Source organism: Ovis aries, chromosome 11 (assembly GCF_016772045.2).
Source record: "Ovis aries strain OAR_USU_Benz2616 breed Rambouillet chromosome 11, ARS-UI_Ramb_v3.0, whole genome shotgun sequence".
NCBI lineage: Eukaryota > Metazoa > Chordata > Mammalia > Artiodactyla > Bovidae > Ovis > Ovis aries.
Genome location: NC_056064.1, coordinates 42,406,708 through 42,424,784, shown reverse-complemented (window position 1 = coordinate 42,424,784; position 18,077 = coordinate 42,406,708). Strand labels below are relative to the sequence as shown.

The following is an 18,077-nucleotide window of genomic DNA, read 5'->3' as shown; positions in this document are numbered from 1 at the left end:
ACTACTGAGTCTGCATGCTGTTGAGTTCAAGGGCTGCACCTACTGAAGCCCAAACACCTAAAGCCTGTGCTCAGCAACAAGAGAAGTCATTGCCGTGAGAAGCTTATGAACCACAACGAAGAGTATCCCATGCTCACTGCACTAGACAAATCCTGCGCACAGCAATGAAAACCCAGCACAGCCATAGATAAATAATAATTTAAAAATATAAAAGTTTATAGGGACTTCCCTGGTGGTCCAGTGGCTAAGACTATGCACTCCCAATGCAGGGGGCCTGGGTTTGATTCCGGGTCAGGGAGCTGCAAGCTTGTGTGCCGAAGATCTTATGGGCTGCAACTTGATGCAGCCAAAAAAAAAAAAGTCTACAAATAAATGTTGGAAAGGGTGTGGAGAAAAAGGGACTCTTACACTGTTGGTGGGAATGTAAATTGGTGCAGCCACTATGGAAAATAGTATGGAATTTCCTTAGAAAAACTAAAAACAGAGTTGCCATGTGACCCAGCAATCCCACTTCTGGACATATATCTGGAGAAAACTCTAATTAGAAAAGATACACACACCCCAGTGTTCATTGCAGCACTATTTACAGTAGCCAAGACACGGAAGCAACCTAAATGACCATCATCAGGCAAATGGATAAAGAAAATATGGTACATGTATACAATGGAATACTGCTGAGTCATAAAAATCAATAAAATTATGCCATTTGCAGCAACATGGATGGACCTCGAGATGATCATACTAAGTGAAGCAAGTCAGAAAAAGACCATATAATATCACTTTACGTGGAATCTATAATATGACACAGGGGCTTCCCTGGTGGCTCAGTGGTAAACAGTCGCGTACCAGTGCAGGAGATACAGGTTCGATCCCTGATGCAGGAAGATCCCACATGCCCCGGAGCACCAAGCCTGTGCACCACAACTGCTAAGTCTGTGCTCTAGAACCTGTGCTCCCAAACAAGAGAAGCCACCACAGTGAGAAGCCTGCACACCGCTACTAGAGGAAAGCCCATGCAGCGGTGAAGACCCAGCACAGCCCCAAATCAATAAAATTATTAAAAATAAAATATGACACAAATGAACTTATGTATGAAACAGAGGCAGACCCATAGACTTAGAAAACAAACTTATGGTTACCCAAGAGGAAAGGGAGTGGGAGAGGGGTAAATTAAGAGTTTGGAATTGACAGAAACAAACTACTAAGTATAAACTAGTTAAACTTTGTCCTATTGTATAGCAGAGGGAACTATATGCAACATCCTGTAATAAATAATAATGGGGATAAAAAAGAAAGCAGGAGGTGGGGGTGAGGGTCATTTGGGGGGAAAAGTCTAGAAAGGGCAGGCTGGTGGCTGGAGCTTCCCAGCTGGCCTTCAAGGGCTCCTCTTTGCTTTGAGAATAAAGTCCGAACTCTACATGGCATAAAAGGCCCTACGTGACTGGCCTGGTCTTGGAATATCTCCCTGACCTGGTCTCCCATTGCTTCCCCAAATGCACCTCTGCCTCTTTGCAGCTTCCAAACCCACGGTCCTGTTTTGGGGCCTCCCTCCTCTCCCAGACGTTCTTCCCGGTGCTTACCATGATTTTCCCTGTGGACGTCAGTGCCTTAACTGCTCCCTTTGGGTAAAAGACCCCGGCTGGTTTCTCTCTGTGAAGCCTACTATCATACCTGGGTTGGGCCATAACCTCCTTTCTCTGTCTGGTCTCCCCTCAGCCCTAAATGGGGCTTCTCAAGCACTTCAGTGGTAAAGAATCCACTTGCCAAGCAGGAGACATGGGTTCAATCCCTTCACTGGGAAGATCCCCTAGAGAAGGAAATGGCTACCCACTCCAGTATTCTTGCCTGGAGAATTCCATGGACAGAGGAGCCTGGCGGGCTACAGTCCATGGGGTCACAGAGAGTTGAACTGAGCACGCACACCATGCCATATATGCAGTCCTAGGTGAGCCCTGGTGGCCTCATTTGCCTGTTGCAAGTGTCCCCTCTAAACTACTGATGGGAGAGGAATGGCTGAGCTTCAGAGGAGAGTGAGCTACACCTCACACTCCTCTGCCCAGACTGGGCCTTTGCACATGCCAGCCCTCCTGCCCTCTCCTACATCTCCACTTGGGAAGCTTTTCCTCAGAGTTCAAGACCCTGTCAACAATTGTTCCTCTGTAGGACTCCCATACTGACCTCCCACAGCCTCTCCTTCTTGCAAATATTCAACAGATATTTATTGAGCATACACTGTTGTGATCCTACTGACATTTGCTTACCATCTAGACTGTCACTTTCTGTGTAGATGTCTCAGGCTGTGAATTTTTTGAGATTCTAAGCACCTTAGTTTATTCATCTAGGTATCCCCAGTTCCTGGAAAGGATTCGGGTACATGGTACACCTCTAATAGATTTGTTTTTTAAAAAATTAATAACCTGGTTTCCAGGGGCTAAGACTCTGCGCTCCCAGCGCAGGGGGCCTGGGTTGAATCGTTGGTTAGGGAACTAGGTTCCACATGCCACAACTGAAGATCTCGCAGGCCACGATGAAGACCCAGAGCAAATAAATATTTTTTTAAAATAAAAACGAATAAACTTTATTATAAAGGAAAATTATTTTCAAGAAATTCCTAACAGTCCTTAAGGCTAGAAGGTAGATTTAAGGTCACCTCATCCATCTCCTGGCATCCATCCATTCCAAGCAAGTCATCGTGCAGAATCTACTTTACCAAGTTCACTGCAGGGGAACTCACGGTCCACGTGGCCACTTACTCCACTTGAGGGTAGTGTTGATCATGGAGAAGTTCCCCTGCTGTGAAGCTGGGTCCTGCCCCTCTGTGGTTCCCTCTACTGTTCCTTACTCTTCTTCCTGGAGTATCACAGAATGAGACCCTCCCTCTTGCCGTTGACAGCCCATCATATATTTGACAGTCATCACATCTGTCTTTTCTTTCCAGGTACAGAAAAACCACTTACTAGCCATATGACCCTGAGCTTCACTTTCTTCTGAGCTTCAGTTTCCTTGTTTGTAAAATTGGGCTAATATCTATCTATATGGCTGTCAGAATTAAATGAGCTCATAAATGTAAAGTGTGTAAAATAGTGCTTGTGTGTGTGTGTGTGCTCAGTCGCTCAGTTGTGTCCAGCTCTTTGCGACCCCATGGACTGTAGCCTGCCAAGCTCTTCTGTCCATGGGATTCTCCAGGCAAGAATACTGGAGTGGGTTGTCATGCTCTCCTCCAGGGGATCTTCCCAACCCAGCGATTGAACCCAGGTCTCCCGCATTGCGGGCAGATTCTTTACCATCTGAGCCACCAGGGAAGCCTAAGAATATTGGAGTGGGCAGCCTATCCCTTCTCCAGGGGAACTTCCTGACCGAGGAATCAAACTGGGGTCTCCTGTATTGTAGGCAGATTCTTTACCAGCTTAGCCACCAGGGAAGCCCAGAATAGTGCTTAGTGTATATTAAATGTTCAATACTGATTCCAATTTTAGTTTGTATAACATTTTACATTCAGCACTTAAAATTGAACAACTTATATTTGAGACAGTTAATTAAAATACATGATGACATACAAAAATTATATTATTAATATTTTATGAATATGTAATAAAATCACATTATATATTGCCCACTCCTGATAAGAGCTTCCCTGGTGGCTCAGAGGATAAAGCATCTGCCTGCAATGTGGGAGACCTGGGTTCTATCCCTGGGTCGGGAAGATCCCCAGAGAAGGAAATGGCAACTCACGCTGGTACTCTTGCCTAGAAAATCCCATGGACGGAGAAGCCTGGTAGGATACAGTCCATGGGGTCGCAAAGAGTCAGACACGACTGAGTGACTTCACTTTCACTTTCTTTCACTCCTGATCAAATTGGAAACCCCCTCAGGTAGGGTCCATTGTGAAGTTTAATGGGCAACTTGGTCTGTATTTTTTAAAATATTTATTTATTTATTTATTTTTCACTGCACTGGGTCTTCGTTGCTACAGGAGGCCTTTCTCTAGTGGCAGTGAACAGGGGCTACTCTCTAGCTGGAGTGTACAGGCTTCTCACTGCGGTAGCCTCTCTTATTGCAGAGCTCAGTAGTCATGGCATGCAGGCTTAGGTACCCCATGTTATGTGGGATCTTCCTGGACCAGGGATCAAACTGGTATGCCCTGCATTGCAAGGCAGATTCTTAACCACTGGGCCACCAGAGAAGCCCAGTCTCTATTTTTAATAAATGCTTGCTCAATTATGAACAAATGTCTACTAGGTCTGAACTCAGCCCTGATCACTCACATATACTGCCTTGAGATTTTCCAATCATTCTCTATGGTGTTCTTAAATTTAGGGTGACCAGCTGTCCTGGTTTTCCCAGAAATGAGGAAATATGGAAATTTTAGTTTTAAAACTGAATCTGAAGGGGGTTCCTGGGACTCAAGACTTTCAGTGCCAAAACCAGGATGAATTGGTCACCCTACTAATAATTCAGTGCCACTGGATTTGAGGATTGAGGGTTAGTGAGAAGTACCTACTTCTGGATTCCATGACCAAGGTCACCACTACAGCAATGCCACAGATATGTAGATGGTGTTTCCAGTATGGTCTCACAGAGGTATTAGACCTTGATTGACAGAGCCTGCAGCTGTGCAAGAAAATTTTATCATTTCACACTGTAGTGGTCAGGCCATATGTAATTTAAACTTATACATGATGGATTAATAAATCAGCATGTCAATTTAAATGCTCTTGTGACTTTTCTAGGGCAGCCCCTTACCTGCTTCATATCCTCAAGAGGGATTGGAGAGTGAGCAAGTGGTGGTGGGGGGACGGTGTGGGCATTACAGGAGGGAGGATTGTATGTTGGATTTTAGTTGCTCAATCCTGTCTGACTCTTTTGCAACCCATGGACTGTAGCCCACCAGGCTCCTCTGTCCATGGGAAAGAAAGAATACTGGAGTGGTTGCCATTTCCTTCTCCGGGGGATCTTCTTAACCCAGGGATCGAACCCAAATCTCCTGCATTACAGGCAGGTTCTTTACCTCTGAGCCACTGGAGAAGCCCTCTGTGTTGGATTTTAACTGCCTCTCTAGGGCAGAGTGCCCATTTCCAGGGATTTCTAGAATACCTGTGTCTGGTGGAGGCCATGAATAAGGCTTGCTAGACTGACTCACCAACTCTGTGCAACGGCTCTGCTCACCTGCCCATCCTTGAGTTCATCACCTCCTGGTTTCATCTCAACACACTTTTGGAAGTTACAATCTCAACATTTCACTCATTTTTTTTGGCTGTGCTGGGTCTTTATTGCAGCCCATGGGCTCTTAGTTGTGGCCCGTGGACTTCTCTCTAGTTGCAGGGCATGGGGGCTCATTTGCCCCAAGGCATGTGGGATCTTAATTCCCTGACCAGGGATTGAACCTGCTGCATCCCCTGCCCTGGAAGACAATTCCTCACCACTGCACCATGAGGGAAGTCCCTCAGTCTGTTTGTAAAGTGCTTCCTACTGCTAGATCTGTGTCTCAGGCACATTTAAAGGTCCCCGTGGTCACATCACACTGAAGTGTTCTGGAAAAATTACCTTTAAATGGCTCATCTTTGAACTTCCCTGATGGTTCAGTTGTTAAGAATCTGCCTGCCAGTACAGAGCACACAGGTTCAATCCCTGGTCTGGGAAAATGCCACATGCCGCAGAGCAACTAAACCCCTGGGTTGCAACAACTGAAGCCCTAGAGCCCATGCTCTAGGAAAAGCACAGGAGAAGCCACCACAAGAAGTCCACTTGCTGAAACTAGAGTAGTCTCTGCTCACCGCAGCAAGAGAAAGCCCGCACACAGCAACGAAGACCCAGCACAGCCAAAAAATAAATGCTTAAATAAAATAAATTGTTCATTTTCTCTGATTTGCTTAGTCCAGAAGCGGTTCCTGTTCCAGGCTTGAGCATTCTGCTCGCTCCAGCTCCTCTGAAACAGTCCTGTCGCTCATCAGGGGCAGTCATTTCTGTGGCTGGCAGGCTCTCAGACCACAGGGATTTTTCTCACCAGCACCACCTGCTGCCCTGATCCCAGAGGCCTCTCTCCCTTTCCACCTGGCCTCCTCGCTGCCCTCTGGTTGACACACTTTGGGGTTTGCTGCTGGCCAAGAACAGGGAGGGGTTGGGCTGGTGTGGGGTGATGGGTGATCTGGAAATAGCCTTGGGGGAGGGGCCCAGCTCTGAAGCTGGAATTGAGGTGTTAGTCTGTGCTGAGACACTCAGCAGTCAGAAAAAGGAGGCATCTTTGTTAAGTCCAGTTCCCCCTCCTGAGGAGGTTATTCACCCCTCTGGGTCGGTAGCTAGTAATATCCGCATACAACTTTGACTCCAGATTCCCTAGGTATTCCCTCCCTCCTGGGCTCCATACTCTTTAGGCTCTCAAAGGAGGGTTCTGGGATGGTTGTGGCCTGGAGGGGGCCCAGCTGGCTCTTCACATACAGCAGCCTCACCACATCTGCCAGCTAGCTCATGATCCCCTACTCAGCACCAGCCAGTCATGCAGATGCCCCAGGAGATGAAAGGCAGGTCATCAGTGGCAAGGGTGGAAGCAACACAAGGTATCCAGGGTGCAGGGGTCAGAGGTAGAGCTGAGAAGGGACCCGGTGCCCATTGGTTTTTCCTAAAGTCATCTTCTTCCCTCCTGGATGAACAGACAGCTGCCTGACAACAAGGCTGGCTCTCCTGAGTCCACCACCTACAGGCCCTGGCAACCAAAAGTGACAGGCTCATGCTTTGACAGTGGTGGTGACAGGCCTTGATGTGTTCAGCCTCCCTGCCACCCTCAGGCAGCCCAGGGCCTGGCTTGTGACCGTGCATTCTCAGCCCATCAGTCCTATAAGTGTCCCCTTTGTTCATGAAGGTCTGCCCTGTGTGTTGCTCACTTTGTTTACATCTAGAGCTTTATGAAAGATACATTGGTTCGTGAAAGGAAAAGTGTGTCCCCAGGCTAACAGGGAGCAAGAGGGAAAAAAGTCCTAGTTCACCCTAAGTGAAGGGGACTGTTCAGCCTTCATGCAGAGTTGGAGGGACTTTCTTGGGCTGGTGCTTCATCTGCTTGCTGAGCCCTGCCAGTACCATCCTTCCCATCTACAGGGCCTGGGTTCTCTGGGTTTGGCCCCAGACATCCTGGTGGTGAGGCAAGAAGACTGCCCTGACCGGGGTGATAGGGATGCTTGGTGGGTTTACCTGCTGCCTGCTGAGGCCGACACCCCCTCCCTCCCTGGACTCCACCTGCCCAATATGCACAGGTGTTCCAGGTCCCCACATCCTGTGACAACCGTGGACCCATCCCATGGCTCCAAGACCCCAGAAATGGGACTCTTCTACACCAGCCCAGGAAGGTATCACAAAAGCAGGATGTGTGATGGTTAGGAACACCTATGTCAGGCAGTCAAACCAGGGTTTGACTCTAACTCTACTCTTCACCAGCTGGGTGACTTGGTAAATTAATCACTCAGCCTGTTTCCTCATTTACAAAACGGGGTTAATAACATTTACTACTTCATAGGGCTGTCCTGAGGATTAAATAAAATAATGCAGAGCACCTTGCAAAGGGTCCACATGCATGTAAGTTACTACAACCCTCACCTAAGAGGGGCCCTGACAATCCACCAGTCTATGGACAACCTGCTTTGTCCTTTTGATGCTGAGGACTTAGGCCACTGTGTATTGACTACTTCCCTGCAATCTTGTACCAGAAGTAGAAGGCTCTGGGACTTCCCCTGTTGTCCAGTGCTAAGACTCCATGCTCCCAATGCAGGGGACCTGGGTTCAATCCCTGGTCAGGGAACTAGATCCCACCTACCTCAACTAAGAGTTTGCATGCTGCAACTAAATATCCACAGCAAATTAATTAATTAAAAAGAAAAAGGCAACTCTGGCCTTTGAAACAACCGAATTTTGGCACCTTAGCTATGGGTCTACTTTTGGCCCTGCTTCCAGTCCAGGCTTTGGATTTGGTTTCCTAATTTGATCATCCTAGACTCCACTTGCTTGACCAGGGCTTTCCAGGACTGGCTTTCTGTCACTGCCCTGCCTGCAAGATTAAAGGCATTTGGGCTGACTCTACTGCCTGTCCAGGGCTTGGTGGTGGGGGTGGTGGCCGCAGGCCTGCTGCTGTGATGACCAGTGGGACATTCAGATGTGGGAATGTGAAACTGGTGAATGGTAACCATATGGAGAGGTGGAGGGTGGGAGGAACTGGGATACAGAGTGTCAGGAGAGCAAGGCAGTGTTTGTGGGCCTGTTTGCCCTGAAAAGGAATGTCTCAGGTGAGTCAGCCCACCCATGTTCTCCAATACTAAGCAGGGGAGGGAAAAGCTAGAGGAGGCCATTTGCTTAGAGTTGAAGGTGTAGGAAATAGAGGAAGACCCCATCAGAATGATGGAGAAAGAACAGGCACCCCCCTCTTCCAGTTCCCCGAGACTTCAAAGTCCAGTGACTTGATTTACATCCAGTGCTTTATTAAACATAAACAGTCTCACAAGGAGATTACATGTGTCCTCAGGTCAACAGAGAGTACGGGTAAGTGTGTTGATAAGAAAGAGGTGCGAGGTCCCTGATCTGTGCTCTGAGGGGTGGTCAGTCAGGCGGGGCCTGGGCCAACCAGTAAGGCAGATGAGGGTCCCTGTCCGGAGGACTCACTGCTCCTGGGTGCCCCAGGAGATGTAGTCTGGCCTTGTGGCTGCATGGTACTCATCGATGAGCTGCTGCACAATCTCCCTGGATGTGTCCAGCTCGTCAAAGTTCTCCTTGAAGATGTCCTCCTTGCGGAACTGCTCCAGGAAGGCCTCCCGCTTCCGCAGCTTGTCGTACTGGCGACAGGTCCGCTCGAAGAGCTTAGGGTATACAAAAAGGACTTAGGGTGGAGAGGGGTCACGGAGAACTTCAAGGAACCATGTGGCCCAGAAAGCCAGGGAACCAAGGCTGGGCTATCCCCACAGTAAAAAAGCCAGAAGCAGGGGCAGCAGGGTTGTAGAGAGATAAGGAACCACCAGGAAGATGACTATGGGGCTCACCGAGGAGATGCTGGTGTGGTTGGCCATCATGAGCCCACTGACCCTGTGGGCAGAAGGCAGGTAGGGCGACTTCCTGGACAGGGCCACCTGGATGCTGGCGGGGCCCCAGGGGATGAAGTTGGCCAGCTTCCGTTCCCGGATCCTCTGCAGGCTCTTGTGCACCTGGGGTGGGCACAGGAATGGTGGTGGTAGCCTCTCCTCTACCCCTGTGGGCTCTGGGGGTAGGACAAAGGGGCTTCACCTACCTGGGTGGGGTCCACCTCCCCCTGGATGATGTTGAGGATGGCGATGTAGCAGTGGTTGGTCTGGCGATCCCGGCCTGTGGACACCATCACGTTCTTGGGCTGCAGCAGTCGCCTCATGACATCCAGGACCGTGGTCTTTCTCACGCTGGCCACCTGGGGGGAGAGTAGCCACAGGGCAGCCCGGCACTCAGGGCACAGGCGAGAGACGCATGGACAGAGAGCATGAGGTGATGCACGGCCCCATCAGACGCAGGGGACCCTGGTCTCTGGGGAGTGTCCTTAGATTCAGGTCCTCACTGAGGCATCAGAGATCTCAGTCCCCCCGAGCTCAGCTTACTCATGCCCTTGTGCAGGAGCATCAGCAGACTCCATACAGCCCAGGCCCTGCAGGGCGCCACAGGCAGCGGGAGAGGAGAGCAAGTCAGCGAGGAAGCAGGGCCTCTGGGTGCAGCAGAGAGAAGGGAAAGGCTGGTCAGGGCCTGCTGGGCCTGAGGGCTGCTCTTACCGACTGGTCCGTGGTGAGGGGGGTGTAACCAGTCATGAGGAAGTGGAGCCGTGGCGTGGGAATGAGCGAGGCGATGAGGCCAATGAGGTCGTTGTTCATGTAGCCGGGGTAGCGCAGGGTGGTAGTGCTGGCTGACATGATGGTGGACACCTGTGGACAGTGTGCCGGGTCATGGGCCTTGTCCTGGGGGCCTCCCTTCCCTAGATGGTGCTTCGGGAAGGAGGGAGTCCAGGAGCGGGGGGCTCACCAGCTGGTTGATCTGGGAGAATGAGGGATTCTGGATGTGCAGGCGGTCTGTGGCAATCCGGTTCAGGGCTGTGTTGTCCAGCACCACCTGGGGGGACAGAAGAGAGTGTCAGACTTAGGAGGACAGAAAGGACAGGAGCTCTGCCTGAGTCTGGGCTATGACGGTTCATTTCCCTGGTGCTTCATGGCTAGAAAGACCCATCCAAAAAGAGACTTGAACAAGACTGGGGCACAGGAAGGTTCAAAATGGGACTTTTAAAAATGCATGAAAAGGATGAAATAGACAGGGGGGCTGGGACTGGAGTAAGGGAGACTCCAGGACTTACCACACAGTCAGCGTTCTGGGTCAGCCTCTTGAGCGTGAGCAGTGAGTTGTAGGGCTGGACCACCACATCGCTCATCTCGTCCTGGTTGGGAAACACTGAGTATGTCTGCACCAGCTTCTTGGGGTACCTAGTGGTGTTTGCGAAAGGATGGTCAAGGGCAACAGACTAGAGGCTTGGTAAACTTGGGGCTTCTAGTGACGGTCAGGATGGGGAAATTGCGGTTCGGGTCATAGGACAGCAGAGAAGGGAGACCTGACTTTTGGCAGTCTGTAACCCAAAAGGGGGGAAGGGCAGAGAGACATCTTAGGACCTAGAGTTTTAATTCCAAATCAGGCTTACTCCCTGAATCTTCATCAAAGATCAGGATTCTAGACTCTGGTTCCAACCACTAGGAGTGTGATTGGGTTCCTGGTCATTGTACCTTTCCTTCCTCAATACAGCAGGGAACGGAAGGGCCCTTTCCTGCTCCAGTGAATGGGAAGGTTTTATCTGGAGGGCCTCCCAGTCACCTGGGAAACCAAATCCTCTCTGCCCTTCAAAACAGACTTACCTGTCATTGAGCCGTTCTAAGAGGTAGGAGCCCAGGCCAGAGCCTGTTCCCCCAGCGATGGAGTGACACAGCACGAAGCCCTGCATGGGGAAGGGGCGGTCAGTATCTAGGTTTCAAGTGGCAGGATTTCCAATTTTACCCATCTCATAACTTCTTGGACTCCTATCTTCCCAAGACCTCTCCTCCACTTCCCTCCCCCACCGCCCCCCCCCCCCCCCACAGATTAGCAGACTGTTCGTTATTTCCAACAAGGCCCTGTGGCTTCTGTCCAGTGCAAAGGCTGCACGGGGAGGGTCCCACACCTAACAGATGGCTTCTAAAGGGTGCTGCCTAGCGGTCCCCTGCTGGCCGTCACCGGCATTCCTAAGATGCTCACCTCTAGGCTGTCGCTGCCATCTGCCTCCCGGTCTATGATGTCGAAAATGTCCTCGTGGATCTTCTCTCCCTGCACAGACATGGAGGGCATCAGAGTGGGGCAGGACTAAGCAACAAGACTAAGGGCAGGACTTTGGCCTCGGAATAGCCACCCTCCATTCTCCTTATAGTACCTAAAAGTCCTTTTTGGAACACAGTGGTCCTGCTTTTTGTTTGCACTAAAAGGTAGTACAGCCTGGTGGTTACGAGCAGAGTCTCTACATCCAGACTGCCTGAATGCCTATATTAGCTCTAGGTCTAGTTAGTCGGGTGCTACTTCATCTCTCTATACCTCAGTTTCCTCATCTGTACAATGAAGGCACTAATACAGGTCCACAGTGCCTTATCTAAAATTCTTGGGGCATTATGTTTCAGAGTTCAAATATTTCAGATTCTAGGAGGGCTATATGGTGTGTATAACACAAGCTAAGTAGAACATCAGTGGGGCAGGGGTCTGAGCAGTGCTAACCAAATACATTAATATTTCTTTAGTGAAAGGAATGAGAAGTGGCAGCAAGTTGAACAGAAACTATAAACTAGCTTATCTCTATTGAGATTCAGTTTTGCTGCTAAATGAGTAGTTATAAATCCTCTTTTGGTTTCAGAGTTTTCTGGATTCTGGAAACCTACAGAGACTGTGGACCTGTAGTACCTACCTCTAGGATTGTTGGAAGGTCTGGGTAAGTTAATTTATGTAAAACACTAACAATGGCCTGGCATCCGGCATGAGCCAAGTGCAGTCTCTTATGACCATTACATAGTTCGCTCAGAACCCCCTCAGTCACATCTCTCTCTCCACTCATATATTCTCCATCTGGTTTATCTTCTCTTTAGGAAGTCATAGGGCCAGTCCCCATGCAGGAGTGGAGTTCTTCTGCCAGGGAACAGCAAATGACCTGGGAGAATCCACTGGCCCAGTTGTTGCCAGCTCCTCCTCCGTGCTCCGACAGGTAGATGTTCTCTGGGTTGTAGAGCTTGGCATAAGGGGAGTTGAGAATGGAGTGGATCACCCTAGGCTCCAGGTCCAGCAGCACTGCCCTCGGGATGTAGTGCTCATCGTCTGCCTGTAAAGGGGAGTTTAGGATGGGCCCAATCAGCTCGGGCCTGCCCAGTCCTCCAGTCCTCCCAACCCTGATCCTGCCTCCCTCCCTCTTCAAGCCAGCCTCCCTGGCTCCTCTGCCTAGTGGGCTTCCCAGTACCAAGCCACTACCCTTCCCTTCAGAACCCCTGGGCCACTACCGGCCCTGGCTAAGTCCCTGGGGGCACCTGGTAGAAAAAGACGTCCTTGCGATCAGTGCCCTCGGTGGCGAACTCCTCCACGATGCCCTCGGGGCTGATACCATGCTCGGCGCACAGCTGTTTCCAGAACTCGAACCCAACTGACGGGAGGAACGAGGGCGGGAAGAAAGAGGATATCTGGGTCTGGGCAGGTTCCAACTAGGAGCTGGGGGACTCAATGCCTGGGTCCAGCGATAGGAAGTCAAGCTTCGGGAGTCTCTCGTGTCAGAGGAAAGGGCAGTATATCAGCGACTGGGCAGAGGAGGGCCCCTTGGGGTTGAGCAGCTGGATACTGGGTCAGGCATGTCCCACCTTTCGGAGAACTACGATTCTGGGAAGGGCAGATGGAGTTCAGGATCCCACAGCGAGATCCCGTAGAACCTAAGAAACCCTGGCTAGTGGAGGGGCCGGAAGTTCGCTCACTCTGATTGCCGCACTGGCCCAACTGTAGGGTGATGATCTCCCTCGGCATCTCTCCTCTGGCAGCTGCGTTGCAGCCGCTCTGTACAGCAAAGCTACCGCTCTCGCCACAGAAAAGCTGCCTCTCCCGCCAGCAAAGCCGCCGCTCGCTAGCCCGTTACACTGCGCATACGCCAAAACTTGCCCCGCCCCCAAACTTCCTCTGTTCCAATGAAAACTGAGTTCTGGCGAGGGCACTTCCTTACTCGTTCGGCTTCAGCCCTGCAGACTGCGCGTGCGCAGCTCCTGATTGGGGCGCCGGGGACGTAATTTTGACGCAGTGTTCTTCTTTCTGGGATGTACGCGACCAAGGGCCTTCGCGCAGGCGCGTGTGCAGGGATGCAGCCTCCCTCGCCGTTTCGCGCATCTGCGCAGTTGAGATTATTGTGATTGTCGGGCCGTGGCCCCGGATGTTGTGGCTGCCGGGGGGAGATGGCGGAGGCAGAGGGGGTGGCCGTGGCCCCAGGCCCAGCCTCCGGTCAGACTTTCAAGGGTCGCCGCCCTATGTCAGGCTCCTGGGAGCGAGACCAGCAGGTTGAGGCGGCGCAGCGGGCCCTGGTGGAGGTGCTGGGGCCTTACGAGCCTCTGCTGAGCCGAGTGCAGGCAGCCCTGGTGTGGGAGCGGCCAGCCAGGAGCGCCCTGTGGTGCCTGGGGCTGAACGCGGCTTTCTGGTGAGAGAACTGGATCCTCGGAAACCCTCCGAGGCGCGAATTCGTCAGGTTTCTCTAAGGCTCTATCTCTCGCCTCCTTTGTTTTCTTCGCTGCACTGGCTCCTACCTGTACCTGCCTAATTTTGTCTCACCTCCTTCCACTCTATCCCGCCTGAGGCTTTGGCACCGCAGTTCTTAGGGCCTTCCAGTTGTTCCCCCTGCTTTACGTGCACCCTCGCCCCGCACATCTGGCAGGAGCTTCTAGTAACATCTTGCGCCGCTCGCAGTGAGCGAAGGCGCCTCATTTTAGCCAAGAGAAGCTGTGTTCCGTTAAGGCCATCACCTCCCTTCTCTTGTCTGCTCAACAGCCTCGAGATCTTAGTACTTATTGTTGGAGTAGATGAGTAAGGCGTGAGATCTTGAAAAGGGATCCATAGGTGTAACAAGGAAACATGCTTAAACGACCTGAATTAGCATGTTAGATAGACATCTTTTTGCCCACTCAGGAAGTTTGCGAAGTCTGGGAGTCCTTGAGAGCCTCCATAACTGCAACTTGAAAGAAAATTACAAGCTTTTGAAGACAGTTATGAAATAGTAATTGTGGGATTTCACCCATTTCAAAGCCACTTAAGACGACTTCTCCGTGTTCCAAGGAATTAGAGAAGCATCCTTCACCACGGTTTATATGCAAGGAAATTGAGGGTGTCTAATAGTGTTTTGTTTTTCTGAGCTGGGATAGTAGGGCTAAAAATATGCTTAAAGAATCTGTCTGTGTCATCCTGTGTGAAAATGGAACTGCTGCTTCCCTGAGTTGTCATCTCCTGAAGTGAACTTAGGTCTTCATAGAATCTGCCAAGCAGAGTTTGGATTTATTCATAACTAGGGAAGTATTACTGATCAGATTCCAAGGGAACTCAAGTGTAGGGGGGGCTTCTACAGCTGAATGAAAAATAAAGCAGTTCTGGATAAGCCTGAAACATAACAAAGTGTATGTTTCCAAAACATAACTGTTTTTGCTAAAAATATCTTTCCTCTTGAAATTCTTGGTTTTAAAACCAAAATATTTGTTATTCTTTGAAAGAATGTTTTCGGTGAGCTGGAGCAAAACAAATAATTCCAAGTTCATTAACAGGAAGACACACTACTTAGGTATATATTACAGTAATCGTCTCCTGGTTTGAAGGAGACTTGGGTTAGAGGTGTCACAGCAGTCTCTGGTATTTGTTGCTTCTAGAGTCTTGAGCAAACTTGATGAGCTTTTCCTTCAGGATTCTTCATTTACTTTTGGTAGTGCTTCTTCCTTGATCCCCAGGTACCTACTCTCCCCCAGGCTCTCTGTCAGAAAACTTTTAACTGTAGCACCTCATTCTGGAGCATTTACCCAAATGACCTTATCTTCTTTTCCTCTCACCTCCACATCCCAGACCGTAGCCCCAGACCATTAAGTCAAAACTTCTTTGCCTACCATGGGATTGTATTATTAGGAAAAGAGCTGATCATGAATCAGTTTGTATTAAAGTGTGACTGACTGATGTATAAAAACATTGGAAGCATTTAAATGAATTCTGATAAAGCAAGGGTTTACTAATGCACATAGATCAGTAGCATGTATGTTATTTTTGAGGAGAGGACCTTCCACATGATCCTTGCCTGAGAAGGATTTTCTAGGTAGAATATGGGGTGGAAGTCTGTTCTTCAGTTCAGTTCAGTTCAGTCGCTCAGTCGTGTCTGACTCTTTGCGACCCCATGAATCGCAGCACACCAGGTCTCCCTGTCTATCACCTTCTCCTGGAGTTCACTCAGACTCACGTCCATCGAGTCGGTAATGCCATCCAGCCATCTCATCCTCTGTCGTCCCCTTCTCCTCCTGCCCCTAATCCCTCCCAGCATCAGCGTCTTTTCCAGTGAGTCAACTCTTCTTATGAGGTGGCCAAAGTACTGGAGTTTCAGCTTTAGCATCATTCCTTCCAAAAGAACACCCAGGGCTGATCTTTAGAATGGACTGGTTGGATCTCTTTGCAGTCCAAGGGACTCTCAAGAGTCTTCTCCAAAACCATAGTTCAAAAGCATCAATTCTTCGGCATTCAGCTTTCTTCAAGGTCCCACTCTCACATCCATACATGACCATAGGAGAAACCATAGCCTTGACTAGACGGACCTTTGTTGGCAAAGTAATGTCTCTGCTTTTCAGTATGCTATCTAGGTTGGTCATAACTTTTCTTCCAAGGAGTAAGCGTCTTTTAATTTCATGGCTGCAGTCACCATCTACAGTGATTTTGGAACCCCCCGAAATAAAGTCTGACACTGTTTCCACTGTTTCCCCATCTATTTCCCATGAAGTGATGGGACCAGATGCCATGATCTTCGTTTTCTGAATGTTGAGCTTTAAGCCAACTTTTTCACTCTCTTCTTTCACTTTCATCAAGAGGCTTTTTAGTTCCTCTTCACTTTCTGCCATATAGGTGGTGTCATCTGCATATCTGAGGTTATACATGTGTTTAAATGTTACAGTTACCTTTAATTTGCTGGTTCCCAATAGCATTTACTTAAGTTTACTAATATGCTATGTTTAAAATGTCAGATCCCTTTCTCCTACTCCTGGGTCTCTTAATGCATTGATGCCCATTTGTCTTTATCTCTGGCATTTCCTGGTAGCTTGCCTGCTGTGTATCCAGTAGGCATTTACTCTTGTTACATTCCCATCAGGCTCTAAGTAGGTGGGGGAGAGATGTAACAAAATGAGGGTGTGACTCTTGAGAGTGAAAGAACAACTGGGTGTACCATTTATGGAGAGGACTCATACCTGTGAAGGTTACAAAATGGCTGACTGATAGTGGTAAGGATCCAGAAGTGAGGGTTGTTGAGCATTGGAGTTCACAGCGTGGTTTGTTTTAGGAAATGAGCTTCCGTGGAAGGTGATTTGAGGTTCAAAATAAAAGTCAGACTACATTCCAGTAGCATCAAATTGAATATGGGTGTAGGTATTTTGCTTTGGAATGACAAAGAGTAATTGCTTTATTCTCATTTCATTTAAAAAGGTATTTAGGACATGCAGGTGGGTCTTCGGTGCTGTTCAGAGAGAAATCAAATCTGAAGCATTTTATTTTTCATTACTTATTTTGAATAATGATACATCATTAACTGAGGTGTTTTATACATTTCGAGGTATTAGAAGACTGAATAGGAGTACAAACAAATCATCAGAATTCAGGTAGGTAGCGCTTAACTTTCAATGTTCTGTCTTCTCAGTGGAGGTTTTCCTGTACCTGTGAATGTGCCCTCTTACATTTTAATAAAGAACATAAAAGATAGGAATAGATGAGATGCCTCGCTCCTACAGTGTTTCAAGGCTTTCCTTCTTATTTTTCCAGTTCCAGAAAAATTACAGTGATTGTGATCTTTAGCCTATATTGTTCCTTGTCACTTATATGTTATTTTCTCTAGTATAACAACAGGGATATCAGGCCTTCCTTATCAATATCAGGCCTGTATTTTTGTTAGCCTTAACAGCACCTGTAAATGAGTGATTTGGGGGAAGAATATCTGAGTCAGCAAGAATCTATCCTGACAGGATAAGAAAAAAACAGGTTTTATTAACTTTTGGCTGGACTCATTCCTAGGAGATAAGGGAAGGATAAAGGAGCCCTGGAAAGGAGTATGAACTCTAAGCCCTTGCACTGCCTCCTATGAAAAGCACATGGTTCAAGGTGGTAGGGGACTGGGGGCCGGGGGCAGATGATTGCTGAGCTCCTTTCCAGGTTTTCACATTCTGTGATTCTAGGTGGTTAGGAATATTGATTTAGAGCAGTCCACAGACTTTTTTTCCTCTTTGATAAGATCTCTGTTGGGATCTGTTTTTAGAGTCACTAGTCTGAGTTAACCATACTATATTTTAGGGGGTATTAGGAAATTTCTTGTTTTCACAATGGGAAAAGGTGATTCCCCTCCCTGCCCCTCCCGCCCCCCAGGAAAAATACCCCCAAGTTAAAAAATGACCCAAGAAGTGATTTACAGCAATGCTGATTTAAAAGGTTAGAATTTGAGGAGGGGGAAATAGTGAGAGATAGGAAATGGAAGGGAGGGCCTATTAAGTAGAGGCATTTATTCTGTGGGAAAAAAAAAATCTATACATCAAATTTCAGATGCAATCTGTTGAGCAGATGTTTCTGATGATGGTCTTTGGAGGGTTCTTGCCTTTGGTAGCAGGAAGGACTCCCAGAGATGCCTTGTTGCTCAGTCGCTAAGTTGTGTCCAGCTCTTTGCTCCCCCATGAAGTGTAGCATGCCAGGCTTCCTAGTCCTTCACTGTCTCTCTGAGCAGGGAGGATTCCCAGAGATGCCTTGGCTTCCTTTTTTTATTTTCCTTTTTGCCTCTGTTTTGCCAAAAGTTT

General features: G+C 48.8%; 2 protein-coding genes across 7 annotated transcripts in view; one reads left to right on the top strand and one right to left on the bottom strand.

The window, feature by feature from the left end:
• RETREG3 (reticulophagy regulator family member 3) overlaps positions 1-18,077 on the top strand; it is a 65,696-nt gene that overhangs the window by 31,774 nt on the left and 15,845 nt on the right. For 3 of the 6 annotated variants that reach the window (XM_004012940.6, XM_012186125.5, XM_060395643.1), the window contains exon 1: positions 13,426-13,708. The exons of 1 other annotated variant lie outside the window; for it this stretch is intronic. In XM_004012940.6, coding sequence (XP_004012989.1) covers positions 13,470-13,708 — 239 coding nt within the window. In that variant the 5' untranslated portion in view covers positions 13,426-13,469. Of the gene's footprint in view, positions 1-13,425; positions 13,709-16,852; positions 16,899-18,077 lie in introns of those variants that run through there. 2 more of the 6 variants (XM_060395645.1, XM_060395644.1) reach the window with 2 other exon arrangements.
• On the bottom strand, positions 8,439-13,149 carry TUBG1 (tubulin gamma 1). The gene is made up of 11 exons (XM_027974495.2): positions 13,002-13,149; positions 12,567-12,679; positions 12,197-12,364; positions 11,263-11,331; positions 10,887-10,966; positions 10,337-10,463; positions 10,012-10,098; positions 9,765-9,914; positions 9,260-9,412; positions 9,015-9,176; positions 8,439-8,834 (listed from the first exon to the last, which is right to left on the bottom strand). The coding sequence occupies exons 1-11, from the start codon at positions 13,048-13,050 to the stop codon at positions 8,637-8,639; spliced, it is 1,356 nt and encodes a 451-aa protein (XP_027830296.1). The 5' UTR covers positions 13,051-13,149; the 3' UTR covers positions 8,439-8,636.